At 39.9% G+C, this 15,439-nt stretch overlaps 1 protein-coding gene across 1 annotated transcript; it reads right to left on the bottom strand.

The window, feature by feature from the left end:
- Positions 1-389: 389 nt before the first annotated feature.
- Positions 390-13,843, bottom strand: SMPDL3A (sphingomyelin phosphodiesterase acid like 3A). Its single transcript, XM_072333035.1, has 8 exons — positions 13,587-13,843; positions 11,641-11,854; positions 11,044-11,188; positions 8,088-8,184; positions 6,705-6,883; positions 5,347-5,527; positions 3,223-3,347; positions 390-2,329 (listed from the first exon to the last, which is right to left on the bottom strand). The coding sequence occupies exons 1-8, from the start codon at positions 13,699-13,701 to the stop codon at positions 2,018-2,020; spliced, it is 1,368 nt and encodes a 455-aa protein (XP_072189136.1). The 5' UTR covers positions 13,702-13,843; the 3' UTR covers positions 390-2,017.
- Between the last annotated feature and the right edge of the window lie 1,596 nt (positions 13,844-15,439).

Here is a 15,439-nt window from a genome sequence, read left to right as displayed (position 1 = left end):
TATTTCGTCTTACATCCAGTTGACTTTTAAGTTTACGTGATCTATCTTAGGATTATGTCAGTGTAAAATTCTTAGCAGCTCTCTGTTCTTTTTATTTTATGCCCAGTTTACAAGCTGATGCAGTCAAACTACTCCTGGATCCTTCTTGGCCAGTTCAGTTTGCACTTTGCACAAGGAGTTATATGCAGGAGAAGCAGAGAATGCCAGCCTGCCTAACAGAGTGCATCTTGTTGGACATACCCTGGCTAATATATCCCTCTGGCTGAAACAAAAACAACTTCCTTGGCTGATGTCATCCAACTCCTGGCTCCAACTAAAGCTTCAGCTAAAGTTCAGATAAATTCAGATTGTATGCCTTTAGAAAAAAACTCAATCATACTTTGGTATTTAGACATTTGTAAACATTTATTTGTTCATGCTCACTAAATAGGAACACACACACAAAAAAAAAATCTAGGAAGCAAAAATCCAAACAGATCACTAACAGCATCCAGGCGCTTTGTAGCTACTAATCTGCTACATAGTTCTGTTTCTCCCTAAGATTCGGCAACAAAAGAAGGAAACAACTAGGTAATTTTTATTGCACGTTTCCAGGATGGATTGTAGTTTGTACAGTTTGTTTTTTGTTTTTTTTGTGTGTTTTTTTGTTTGTTTGTTTGTTTTTTTGGTAGTTTAAACAGAAGTCAGAAAAAATCAAAACAAAGCAAAAAACCCAGAACAGAGAAGGAGACAGTTGTCCAAAGCACTAAACTGAACTGAACAAAACCCATTTGACAAACCGGAGCAACCTCATCTGTCCTATTATTGCCTGCATGCTATCCACCCATAACTTTGCTTGCTCCTGGAGAAGAGACACTGGTAACAGAGGCATTTTTTAATGAACAAAACCATGAGAAACTCAACCAAGAAACATATTCAACACAAAAAGAATCACCACTTTTGACTAATGAAATTTTTCCATACTTCCATCCTTTACTTTGGACAGTTGGACTAGATGATCTTGTAGGACCTTTCCAACCTTGTGATTCTATGATTCCTAACACCGTAGTCTGCAGAAAATCCCTATTAACTCACAGTTCCTGGTTACATGCTATAGAAAAACTGTCTTTTTAATATTGTCATCTTGCACAATCACCATATTAATGGCCTATTCTATGATTCTATGTGATAAAGCTTTGCATTAAGAATGAGTGCTCTTTGAAAAAAGAAACCTGAGAAACCCCAAAAATATCATGATGAATATGTGTTTACATGTACTGCACATAACATGTACATGCTTTGTCTAATGATTCTTGCTGATCAATTTAAACCTAACCCACAGTGTGCTGCAAAATCTTATGCCAGTTGACTGCTTGCGAGCAGTACTAATACACACAGCCCTATTACAAGAAAGAGGCACTTGGTGCTGGACACTTATTCTGAAATTGCACTAAGCATTTTCAGTTTGGAGTTTTGTGATCCATTAAGTCACACTGCTGCTGTCATTAGAATATGCCTCTAAACAGAACTGGATTTAATAGCTTAAGAGAGAAAAGGAAACTTGGCACAGGGACAGGAAGATGCCTAATACTGGCATCATATCAACAAGGTAACTGCTCTCCAGCCTCAGCAAACACAGCTTTTGCAAATTTTGCTTAGAAAATACTTGCAGATGACTGAAATCTGCCCCTGTATAAATCCCATGCCGGAAATGCCATTGCTTACATGTATAACTAATAACAGGCTTAGATTTCCAAAGAACTGAGTAACTTGTATTCTGATGCCTCTTACTGGAGGCACAAAACACTTGAAGTAACAGCCAAATCTGCCCACTGTTACATAGCCAATAAACTTTCATTTAGACATGGAAGGAAAATGTGATTACAAGAAGAAAAATCTAGGGAGATTTATTACTCCCCTGAAACTCAGAGAAGTCCCACAGGTTCCCTGCCAGTGCATCACAGCTTGAGTGAGAGGATGAGCGGGTTCTTTAAATCAAAGGCTCTGGTTAACATTAGCATAAATTGCATTGGAGACTTCATCTCCATGCTTCCTCCCGATTGATACAATCCGTGTATGAGGAATAATCCAGATATTGGATTGCACATATTTGGCAGGTCTTGCACCCCTCTTCACAGACAATGGTTTTGTTATAACTCACAATGAAGTTATTGTAATACCGCTCAAACAATGTGCTATGTGGCACAGACAACTGCTTGGCCATTTCATATAAACTTTCTGGCTTCAAGTCTTCAATGCCGTAAGCTTTAGTCAAGATGTATTCTAATTTCCAGTCCGATTCATTCTTCTTGTTGGCATCTCTGAGGTCCAAGTAAAACTGCCAAAGATCCTACAGTTAAAAAAAGAAGAAAAAATAGGCACGGTTGTATTGCTTTCTTCCCTGCTTCATTAAGTCTCTAAAGTGATATATTGATTAGGAAGCTGTCACTCTTTATTATTCACAACTGAATAGAAGGTCATGTCCCACCCCAAGAGCTGGGCTCACACCCAAAGCTGGTACTTGCAGTGTGGTAATCGTGGGGGGATGGGGAGAAGAAAAAAGAAACACAAAAGGAAACTGTGGCACTGTTAGAAGTCTTTCCTGTCCAAACTGTAAACCAAACACCACTTTGCTTGTGTCTAGTTTGAGACTGGGACAACAAGGTGAAACTCAGAACTTCAAATCAAATAAGACTGTAGAATTATTCTAATTTGTCTCTCTCTAAATTTCTTTACAATTTCCTATTAAAAATATAAACATTATTTAGAAAGCCACGTCATTGCAAAAGGCATCACATGGCTATAAGTGTGATTTTCTTCATCTGCAGTTCTACAACCTCTAGAAGCATTTCACGGACCGCCTCCCAAAGCTCAGGCAGACTCCAGCAAAGATTGGTATGTAAACAAGCCTAGGATTCAGGTGAATGTTTTTCACTATTGCGAAGCTCCTGCTCTTTGCAAACAGTTTGAGGATTCTGCTCAGAAATTTGTTGATCATTTTTGCTTCCATATTGTAAGATATTCATAGAGAACAGGAAGCACTGGGTAGCCTTGCAGACAGAGACAGACTGATGAAATTGTCTTTCAGATTTCATTTTCTTTTCCCAGGAAGAAAACCATGTAAGCACCTAAGTTCTACCAATTACCATAATACTACAAAGGCTGACATCCTGCTGTAATTTTTAATGACAATGTACTTCAGTATTTCAGAAGTCTTAAGTATGTTTTACAACCCTCACTTACCAGCAAGCTATAATTAAGGAGATCATATTGATACAGTCTGACACCTGGGTTATTGGACTCCATTTGCCATACATTCTTCACTGGGGTTACAGCAGGAGCCACAAACAAGGAATTTACTGGCTTTTCTGCAGGAAAGGGAGAAATGAGGAAATAGTTACTCTTCAGACATTTATTTTTTAAATAACGTTTTTGGGGAAAACCAGTACAGTAAGAACTGTGACCGACTTAGGTACACCACAATTCCTATTTATGTATTTATTTTCACCCTGGATTAGCTGCATCACTGTGAACTCCTTCTGTACTTCCACTGTGTAGACCAAAATAAATAAATAAATGGGTAAATCACCACAGCCCACATCCCTCTGCACATCAGTTAAATTTATCTACGGTGGAGGCTTCCCACCAATTCAACTATGTAAGTGCTAAATGCTCTTGCCTACAATGAAGGTATCTTTATTTTACATATTTCTACTGAAGAAACGTTCTGAACTTTTGTGTCTTCATGTTGTACTTCACATGCCGCTTTTTGTACTTTTTCTTCATGTAGTTATAACGTTATTGGAAACATGAAGATATCATGAACTGATATCTTCACACATATAGACCAGCCCAGAACCTAAGAGTTGAACACTTAAGAACAACTGAAACATGAGGACATGCAAAGGTTTCAATACATTAGAATATGTGGCAAGGATATTTTGAGGTTCCGTGTGGAAGAAAATGCACAACCTTAACTATTCCTTTCTCTGACAATACAGCAGTGAAATCTCTAGGCCAGAAGCTTTGAAAGTTAGGAAATCAGCAGAAACTTCTAGAAGATATTGAACTGAACTCTGTATCTCAGCACACTGATGTTGGCTACATCAATCAGTATGATATGATATTCTCTAAAATTTTGTCTAGAAAAAAAATGACATGATAAAAACAGCCGGAAACAGTGCAAATAAACATGAGTTGCACTTAGCTACATTAAAGTTCACTGTTTGAATTCTGTCAAAAAAAGGCAAAGTAATTAAAATAATCTGGAAGCTGCTACTTGCATATGAAAATCTTTGTAAGTTCTGCATTGAAATTTGCAGTACAGGTGTTGATTTCATGCACAAATAGGACAAGGTCCAAAAATATGTGGGTGTATGTCTGTCTTGAAAACCACTTACACATATCAAAGGCTGTTTCTTTCACTTGGATTGGATTCCTTTTCACTTGGCATTAATTCCACGATAATTGCATGCAAAAAGGTAAACTCAAGTAAGACGTATCTTGGCAGCTGTCTAGATCTCTTTGAGCAAACCTATCACTGTATATGGACGGTTGGACTTAGGATCTTAAAGGTCTTTTCCAACCTTAATGATTCTATGATCCCACTCATTATTTTGGGCATTACTTTTAGGTGTTCATATAAAGCAAAAAGATAAAGAGCCACTTAATATTTGAGGATTTTACATTAACCAAAGCAGTGGACCACTCACTGTGGTATATACACAAATATTTAACCAGCTACTTGTTAGAGAGATTCAGTTAAAGATGTAAGAGTACACACATAGCCACAATTAAAATGAAGGGATTTCAAAGCAATAAACAAAATTTTCAAACTTGGGTGCTTTTCATGAAGGGAAATTAGCTGATCTAAGAGATGCAACAAGCAGAGACTTTCTTTTCCTTGGCTCCTGCTTACCCTTATCTTAATTAACTTCAAAGCAGCAGGGAACTCAGCAGAGAGGCACAGTAATGATGCAGGAAACACAAGAACACAGAGCATGTCTACTTGGCCTGAGAACATTCTCTTTGACACATTACACAATAGCAACTAGCTAGTACAATTTGCCCCTGTCACTGAGAAAGTAGAGAGCTAAGACTAGAAATTCTTGTCTAGGCACAAGCATTCATTAAAAAAAAAAAATAGGAAGCTTGCAGAGGCTCTCCTGATTTCAGAAAAAAAAAAAAAAAAAGACAATATGTCTTGTGAGGTTCCCTTCAAGTGTGTGACTTGAATTCTTGTAGAAAAATAGCAGAATTTCCCTATTTCCATTTGTAGCAGAGTCTGACTGATAACACTATGCGAGAAAATATTTATTTGCGTTTAATCAAAAAGAAAAAGATAAAGGATTCAACAAACATCACTACCTTCTTCATCCAGGAGGACCATGATACTATCTCTATGAGTGTGTCCAAAAAACTGCCCAGCAATAACACCACTGTATTTGCGAAAGATTTTTACCAGTCTCTCATTGTAGTATTCTCTGATAGCTGTGGTATTCCTTGCAAATGGCAAGTATCCTACTGGTACATGTCCTATTATATATACCTAAGGAATTAGACAGAGAAAGCACAATTAGCATCTTCCTTCAAAACTCACATTTTTAGCTGTAACTTTGCATTGTGATAAAACTGTGTTAATCACTGTTATCACCGACATGGTATTCTGAAAGCTGGAAATCACAACACACAGTTTTGTTGGACCAAATACAAACTGGAAGAAAGCTTAAATTTGTAATGAGACAAGTATTTTTTTTTCTTTGTGAATTCAGTGTATCCTTGGAAAAAAAAAAGAAAAAACAAAAAACAACTCTGTTAAGTCTATGCATGATTATAGTGCAAAGAAAAACATTAAACATTAATTATGTCAAATGAAAAGTAAGTTACTACAGCAAGAGTTATGACTTAACATTTCTGGAAGATAATAAGAAAATCTTATGTTAGAATATTATAGAGTCTGCATGGTTGGACATTCACCAGAATGTAAGAGCTAGTTAAAATCTCTTTATTGCACAAGGAAGGGGACTCTCTCTTTTGTATTATAATGTTTAAAAAATTACGATTCTCTTTGTTAGTAAAAAGGAGATAAGGTCTGTAAACATGGTTCAAATTAAACAACATTCTTGGTCAGCTGATGATCCAGTCCCCACATCAGTCAATTAAAATGAGCCAACGATTTATCACCTCACTTTATGAACTATTATAAGGCATGTAGTATCATAAGGCTCAAATTGTAGCAATTTCTACAGCTTGAATAAGTTCTGCGGTTGATAAAATGTTTCTTTAATACTCATAATTACATAAAAATGTGAAAGATATATGCTATATATATATATTTTTGTCTTAGACCAAGAGTGAATATACTAAAATTAAAGGCTATGAATAAAAAGACTCAGAAGCAAAAGCAAAAATATTTTCATTCTGGTTCCTACCGTATTGTACAGAGTAGGCAAGAAAAGCGATTTTACTGCATAACTGAAGAAAGGGTATTCAATTATTTTATTGATTACTGTAGTATGCACACAATATGAATTGTGTACATACAATGTACACAATATTCAAGGAAGAACTATTAATACCTTCTAATGAAACTTCAGGTTTTGCAATCTCTTTGGTAACATTCATATTCTTCTAGAAATATGTTTATATGTTCACTGTCTCTCTCTTTTTTTTACATGTCAAAGTTTAACCAAACCACGCCATTGGGTTCTGTTCATGGTGCCTACCTTTTCCTTCTGTTGTGAAGAGGCTTCTAGTATTCCCTCCAGCCAGGCCAGCTGGTTGGCTGGGTCTGTGATATTCACAGTCACATGGTTTGGGCTGTAATACAAATTTGTGTTCAAACTGATTATCCTGAGTGGTTCAGAGCTCACACTCGATTCAAACAGCTGTGTGTAGAAGCCACCTGTGAAAATAAGATCAACGTCATCTGAAAATAAAGGCCTCAAACCACTGAAAAAAAGAAATCTTCATTCTAATAACACTGAACACATCACATTTAGCCGAGCTGTGTACCACCTTATCACACCAGAACATCTTAAGAATCTGTTTCCACCAACATTTTAGTGGGAAAAGTTGACACTGAATATTTTATGATTTTTTTTTTTTCCTGGAACTGCTTTTTGTTTGAGCTTTTGTATGCATTTATCCAGTTCACAAGCAAAAATGTGCTGAAACATTTCTTTCATAGACAGAGATGCAGTAGTTGCTAAAAGTACACATTTCCTAGAATACTGCACGCAGGTAGGTTCCTCCTTCCTCTTGGAAGAACTGTTGGAATTTAGTAGCCTTGTACTTTGAAAGTCTATTAACTTTAGACTGGAACATAATTGAGAATAAACATCATATTTTTCTTTGAGTCCAAGCTCCTAAAATCCTCCATGGCATACAGAACATCGATGGGTGCAGTTTCATAGTTCACCAGACTACAGAGAATCTATGACAACACAGCTCTAACACTAACCTTAAGATCTGCCTTGTTGAGCTTTATTTACCTAATAGAATTCTTAACTCCATTCTTACCCAGAGGACACAAAACACAAATTAAAATTCCAAATCCATAATTTCTGGGTTGGATATTGACTTGAATTTTTCAGTCATTTGCTAAATGGAAATCACAATTAGGATATGAATCGTTTCCCAGTTTAGGAAGCTGAATACAAACACAATGTAATTAACAATGTAAGAAAGACTATGTGCTGTTCAAATTTAAGACATACACAGTTACAAACTTACTCTGAAATACACGTAGTATCAAAACAGAGGCAGCATTCCATCAATTTCTGTAAAACCAAATTTAACTCTTCTTGTGCATCTAAAAACCTATTTTTATTATGAAATCCTGAGGGTAGCTTCACAAGTATTGGTGCAAAGCCAATAAAACTGCACTTGTTACAAAAATCAGTAGTAATTATTGCATCAGAGGAGATTAAATGTACCCTGAAGATAAACAATGACTTACAAAAAGATAAGTAACTTCTTCTGGAAGAAGCATTATGCTATCAGCTAATTGAACTGATTCACCTTGTGCGACTTACCTGAGCAAAGGGGGCAGATCTATAGGATTATTAGTTGTCTTAGTCTTACAATATATTACTGATGTGCTTTACCTTTTCTGAAGGTACTGATGGCTTCATCAGTTAGCCAAGGCTTCCAGAAATCTGCTACAGCATCATAAACTTCACTGGTGGTTACAGGAAGCTGATCCTGTGAGACAGTAGAACCTGCCTAAGTGCTGTCGTTCAGCCACATGTATAAAACAAAAACCAACATACCACCTGCCTTTTCTCAAAACACGTAAGTATAATCAGTAATCACCCACCAGGAAAAACTTAAAAAACAAGTAAAAAAAAGAACTTCTCTCCATCCAGTAATGTGATCAAGAATATCTGAACTTAGTCAGAACTGACAGCATGGTCTACATTCCTTGAATGTTAATGCACTGATAATCTAATGCCAGAAATATTTCAAGCCTTAGGAACACACCTAAGTGGAAAACCTTACAAAGCCATAAACAGAAGATTCACAGTTCATTTACCTTTTGAAAATACAGACTCTTGGAGGAGAATCTTGAACTCAAGTTTATTATATAGAAGGTGAGTCTTTCATGCAACTTGGGGTTCATAGCAGCTCCCCAAAATTCCACTAAGGTTCTAAAATATTCTGATGAAATTTGCCAATATTTCTATGATATCATATAGTTCTGATGACAAAGCATTTAAAACATAAGGCTTTTTACTCTTTTCTCCCACCAGGACTGTAGCACTTTTCAATCTAAGCCAAGCAATGCCCAATTACTGCAGCTTACAGTACTGCCATGCTCACATCTGAGCCCAGCAGAATGATTCCAGCTTATCCCTGTCTTTCCTAAGATAGCTGCTTGGATTCTTAGTGCTGGAAGAAAAAAAATCAGGGGTAAAAAAATAGGAACACTCTTACAGTATGTTTTCCTAGGCTTAAAATTTGACCTAGGATCTTTGAAACTAAACATACTTTATTAGAGGCTTAGGCAATAAGTCTCAGTCTAGAAGCAGTGTAATCAGGAGTCCGTTCAGACATTTGTTGCTTGCAATGCGCAGATATTAGTTACTAAAACAGCTTTGCGCCATAGCAGTTCAATCAGAGTTAAGTCACTAACAGACATAGCAAAGTCTCATTTTAGATAACAGGCCACATTATGGACTGAAAGTGGTTTGGTCTCAGGCTCTAAAAGGCAAACCAGTGCTCTGTGAACCCTTGGATCAAGCAGCAGTTAGGGCACTTGTAAGCAAGGGCAAGAATGTGAAACAAAGTAAGGCTATGCAGAAAGATGAAGGTCACAAAACACAACTTGAAAGGTATCCCAGTGCTTGATTAACCTGACTAGTACTTTTAATAGGTTCTGCAAGAAAAATCATCCAAGATGATGAAATTGTTATGATGGATAGGTCAGAACATAGCAGGAAGCAATAAAGTTCTCTGAAGCACAATAAGCAAACAGTCTTCACAGATACCCTGGAACAGCCTGTGGTTTGCTCCACATCAATTCCAGTCTCTGGTACATCTTGCCAAGCAAGTCCACAAGAAAAGCAGAAACATCTTCAGCAGCAAAAATAAATAAATAAATAAATCCAACAACCTCATAGTGGGGAATTTCTAAACCCACAGTATTTCTCCAACAGTGACAGAACAGTATGTCAGTTCTGCACACTAGAAAAATGTGACATTTCAAACAAGGCAACGCAGAAATACTCATGTGTTTTAGCACAGAGAAAACTACAACAGTTTTCCCAATAAGCAGCCTGTTTCAAAATGTTATTTGTTGTCCGGTTGCCCCTGCTGACAACCTTTTTTCCACCTTCAAACTCAATTTCATAAACAAGTTCTCATCCATCAGAAAAGTCACTAGACTCAAAGTCTGCCATGTGGATTTACATCATTCTTTGTCTGAAAGGTTATTGTACACAGCTTTTCCTCTCTATACCAAAAGACAGTGCTGAAGGACAACTCCTCTCTGCTAACACATTAATAAATAGAGAAATAAGCAGACAAATAAATACAACCAATTTGATTAATTAAACTTCATTTAAGGTAGTAAAATGTTTTACTAATAGTCTCCGGTGAACCAACCTGATCTCCTGTGAGCACACATGGAAAGGTCAAGCTATACTAAAGCACTGGAAAACAAAAGACTGAAGTCATGTCTTCAACTGGGCACCTATAGCTCCAAGCTATGCTACATGATTAATTCTGATTTTCCTTGCTTATCAAATTATTTTACTTGACCTGCTCAACATCCCTTCCGATCCTCTCAGATCCAATGACTGAATTTGTTTCTCAGTCCTGAGCGCTGCCAGATCAACTTGCACTAGGACAGATGAAGCAACTGTTTATTTTTGAGCTGTGCCAAGAACAATATCCATACAACACTGAAAGCAAAGAAGCACTGTTCTCAGCTGCAGTGGCCCACATACCCAGTAAATTGTCAATGAGAGTATTTCTAACAGTTGAATAAGAAAAGAAAAAAAAAAAAAGAAAAAAAAAAAAGCTATTTTAATAATAGTGTTAAAACGATGGGCACATTGCAAAAATTCTTCCAACAGTCTCTATTTAGAAAAAAAATAAGCCAGTGACGTACATAGAGAGATTTCCAGTAGGCGTTTCAGTATGCCTTGAATCCTACCACATGCTGCAATATGCACTGAGGATGTACCTCTGTCAGCTTGTTATGGTACATGCTTGCCTGACATACACAGCAAGGATAAAATTGAGAGTATATTAATAACACACTGATAAGGCCTGGTTGTTCTAAGCCATGAAGAACGATTAGCACCAAATTTGCATCACCTCAGGCAACGTACAGATTTCACCTAACATCAACATTTGTTTGGGTAAATTAATACACAGACTTTGTATTCTTGATTGGAATTACTGATAATTTTAAATGCTAATTGGAGAACTGCAGGATACTATTTCCAGACTAACAGTTACACATGTTCCACTGCTGTTATGTTTTTTAAACTTGCCCTCTGAAGAACTATGAACAAATTCAGTATGACACATAAACAAGTTTCTCATTTGCTCTACCTGTGGCCAGTAATCATGATTTCCCAAGGCCGGAAAAACCTGAATATCTGGAAAGAAACTATGAATTGTAGAACTCATATTGCCAATGATATTAATGACCAACTTGGTGGAGAGTTCTTCCACTGGAACATGAGGAGGACTATCTCTGAAAAAAGAAAAAGAAGATTTTATGATGGATTCTGTGAGAGGCAACTAGAATCAAACAAAGGACATCTCCTAAGAAAAGAGCCCACTTCAAGTTTAATGCCCTTAAGAGTTAGAAAATCCAGTGCCTTCTATGATAATTCATTCCAGTCACTTATCCCTCTGATCTTTCTTTATAGTCCAGTTTTTGTCACTTCCCACCCTCCCTTCACCACTCCTATTAATTTGTGCTAATAGTCACGTTGTAAACGTCCCAACAAACAATATCTTCAGGTGTTTACGGAGGTCAAGATCTGTTCCTGAGGCCTTATAATACTCAACCATTCACTTACTAGCCACTCAGACAAGAAAACAGACATCAGAAAATAGCATTTTTCAGATATTAAAATGAGATGTGTCGGTGCAAACATAAATTTGTGAAGTACTGCTCTGTAGGGTGACTTGAACACTTACCCTGTCCAAATGATGAATGAAGCCTGCTGTTTTGAATCCTTCATGAACGTAAATGCTGACAAAATAAGCTCATAAGGAGAATCACATAAAAAGTCTCCAAAAGGGCCTGGGTTAGAGGCATTGGCTCCTTTGGAAGAAGAACAAACTTTGGTGTGATCAGAAGTGATGTGGTAAGTTGGATCTAAGTGCAGGTCAGATATATGCCAGAACTGCCCTGTTTTCAAAAAACAAAAATCAAAGAAAATGCATTATTTCCAACAGGCTTTCAAGAATACCATTCCTTATTTAGCCTGGGAGGGGTGAGCGGGGAAAAGTACTTATTAGCTGAATCTAAAGCTCACCAGGAACTGCTGACGTTGATTTCTGAAAAACACAAGTTGTTTTCTTTTGAAAATGTAGTAGTTTTGTGGCTTCATGATTACAACTTGCAGATGCGAACAGGATACACATGGGTAACTCAAAGTCTGCCCCAGTTTCTCTACTGCCTTTCCTCTTTGAACTTGTGGAGTATTAATCTAAACAAACTGCTAATTTTTCTGTCTGCTAAGTGTGTGTGAGAGGTGCATTCCTGGCACAAGTCCTTTGCATAATCTGCTTGTGGAAAAAAAATGGAAACAGAAGCAGAGGCATGGGTTTGAGCAATTCAGCAGGAAAATAAAAGGATAAAAAATAAAGAAAATGGAGGTTGGGTGGTATGGGCTGGTATACGAAGCTTTTCACTTATAGCAATATGGAAACCCGAGAGTTGGGGAAGCGACAGAGAGCAAAAGAGGTGATAGAGGGACTTCTGAATTCCACCAACTGAAAAGTGAGGGAGTTGCAGTCTTAGTTATTTTCTAGATCTTGCCTGGATTGAAGTTACTATAAAGGACAATGGTCTAGAAAATAAAATTAAATAAAATAAAAAAATAAAAAAATAATTTAAAAAAAAAAAAAAAGGCAGGAAATAGCACGTGCGCAAAGATTTCTAAGCACTTCTCCCCAGCAGCCAACAGACTGACTGGGCTCCTTATCAGAAAGCCTTTACCTACTCAGTATACCATCCAGGCTGACATGTTCTCAGCCACTGCTACTTAGCACCACACATAAAGGGAAATAAAAAAAAGAAGGAAAAAGCACTAAGATGTATGGAAATATGTTGAATGTGATGAACTATGCTTATGTGAAACTGCCAGCTTTTACATTCTGTTTCCAAGCATTTGGAAAAGGAACGTGTATCTGGGGTACTTGCTGTGAAAATGGGACAGCCACCAATTGATTTTCCCAGGGTCACATTCTCAGCCAGTGACAGAGCAGGCAGCACATGAGCTGAGCCCGTGGAGTTTTATTTCAGGAAGCAAAGCCCGGCAGCAACCTCTGAGATCTACGACACCGTGAGAGACACAGAAACATGTGAACATGGCTCCGCATTGGTTTGTGATGTCTGTGGGCCACGGGAACTGAAAGTCCCATGGAACCAGTTCCAAAGCACTCACCTGTGTCTGTCCCCGTGCTGGAGTCAAGCCGATCAGAGCGTGTTTGCCGGCTGACAGCACAGACACACAGCCAGTGTTTGCAGTGCACACACCACAGGCAGGGCAGGGCTCACCTCACCTGCCCGCCGCTGCCTGGAGTGCCAGGTACCCTGGTGACCACAAAAAGGCCCCCATTTAACCCTCCTGTAACCTGAACAGCACCGTAATCACGTATTTAAAACTGACTCGATATTGCAGCTAGTTGGATATAGAAGCGCAGCTGGCTATATTTGGGTAAAAGCACGAAGGGAGGCACAAAACGGCGTTCGGCCTCGGACGGGGGAGGAGGTGCGGGTGGGCCCGGCTCCCACAGGCAGCAGCCGGACTCCCCGCGCCGCGGTCGGGCTGGGCCCCCGTCAGCAGGGACAGGGGCACCCCTCACCCGCCGCCCTCCGCCGCCCTGTTCGACCGCTGCCCTCCAGGAGGACTCACCCACAGCGGAGCGGGGCCCCGGGCCGGCCGGCGCCGCCGCTACAGCTCGCAGCGCAGAGCAAAGCAGCGCCAGGCCGAGGGATAGCCGGGCGGCGCGTATCCCCGGCGGCTCCATGTCGGCGCTGCCGGGAGCGCCCTAGAAGAGGAAAGGGGTGAAGTCGGGTGGCTCGGGCAAGCCTTAACCTTTCGCAACTTCGCTTGGGCCGCCGGAAGCCGCCGCCGCGCTCCGCCCCGGTACGAGCAGCGCCCGAGCCCAGGCCGCGTGCTCGGTGCTGGGGAATCGCCGTGACGCCCAGGGCTGCCTTCTTTATTCCCAAATGCGGCGTCTGGCCTGGCCGTGTTGCCAGCAAGCGCTGCTCCTGGAGCACGGCCTGACCTCACCCCTGTGGCTCTGGTCAAGCAAAACACCTTGATGGCCGAGGTGCTGCGTACCCACAGTGCCGGCAACCCTAAGGGAAGGCCTCATCCTTCTGTGCAGGCAACGCTCGGGTGTCATACAGGACTTTAAAACATGTCTGCAGCATCTTTCTGGAAGGAAGCTGTCTTTTACTATACACGTTAAATTCTTCTGATTGCTTAACATGCTACTAAGATAAGGAGGAATACAGCTTCAGTATTAAAGGCGTGCTATTTTTATTAAGGAAAATGCTGAGGTATGCTGTAAGCTGTCCTTGTTGCTGCTCAGTCCCTGTTGCTTCATGGTTAAAGATCTGCTAAGGAACAGCCTCCTGTGAATGGCTCAGTGTCAGATTTGCTAGCAAATCAGAATGACTGTCAAGAATCGCCAGCTGCCCCTCAGCGTCCCCCCACTGTGAGTGCTTTCTGCTCAGCTCTGCTTTCCGGTGTTGGCAAAGGCAGGGCTGGCAGGGCTGCAGGCCCCTCGTTTGCGTTCCCGTGGTCTTTCCTCTCCTACAGTGCTGCAGGCACTTCCCAACCACCACTTCTCTTACCCGTATTGACTTTGGCATTAACACTGTTCCTCTTTAGAACAGCAAAAAACTTAGTAATGATGGTTTCATATATTGCATATGGAACAAAGGGAAAAGACTTTTAACAATCTTTCCCTGTGTTCCTTTTCTAAATGCGACAAAAACCCTGGGTTTTTACTTCATGGTCTCATCTCTCATCAGGAACAGTAATGCCACATGGGGACCCCAGCCTGTACTCCCTGTGACAAAGGCTGCTCCTGCCTTCCTTTAAGGGCTACAGGAATGCAGTCACACAGTGAAAGCATGTGGGTTGGGAGGAAACAGCACAGGCAGACTGATGGGAACAGCATGAGGCACAGAGATTGCGATGTAATGGGGCAAAAAACACCTAAGGGCAGAAGGTGCCACTCAAGCACACATACTATAGAACCTTAAGCAGCCCAAAACACAGAGAATGAAGCCCCCCCCATGTCAGTGAAGCAAGTTTTCATTTCTCTGATGAAAGAAGACATCTCCTAGATTTTAAAAGCTAGCAACCATTTAAAATGTATTGATGATGGTTTATAGTTGAGGACTCAGTCTTCTACATTTATACTGCTCTCCATAAGAGATAAACACCCTGATGCTCTTCCTTTTCTGAAAAAGCAGAGGTAACACACTGAACCTTGTATTCTCATTGGCTGGGTTCCACAGCCACATCCAAGCTGTTTTCAGGTGACTGAGGCACACTTTTGGGGTTACCATAGCCTTCAGGGAAAAAAAATGCTATACAGGGATGCAGGAGGCCACTTCTCATGACACTGAGTGGCAGACCAAAAGAATCATAGCTGTAGAATGAGGCCTGGGAAGCTGGGAACCCTCCTGAGCTTCCTTGTGCCTCCAAAGCCCTGAGTAGCTGAGCACTGTGCTCCCTCAGCCTGGCTG

This window comes from Excalfactoria chinensis, chromosome 3, assembly GCF_039878825.1.
Source record: "Excalfactoria chinensis isolate bCotChi1 chromosome 3, bCotChi1.hap2, whole genome shotgun sequence".
In the NCBI taxonomy this organism is placed as follows: Eukaryota; Metazoa; Chordata; class Aves; order Galliformes; family Phasianidae; genus Excalfactoria; species Excalfactoria chinensis.
This window is presented reverse-complemented; position numbering and strand designations above follow the sequence as displayed.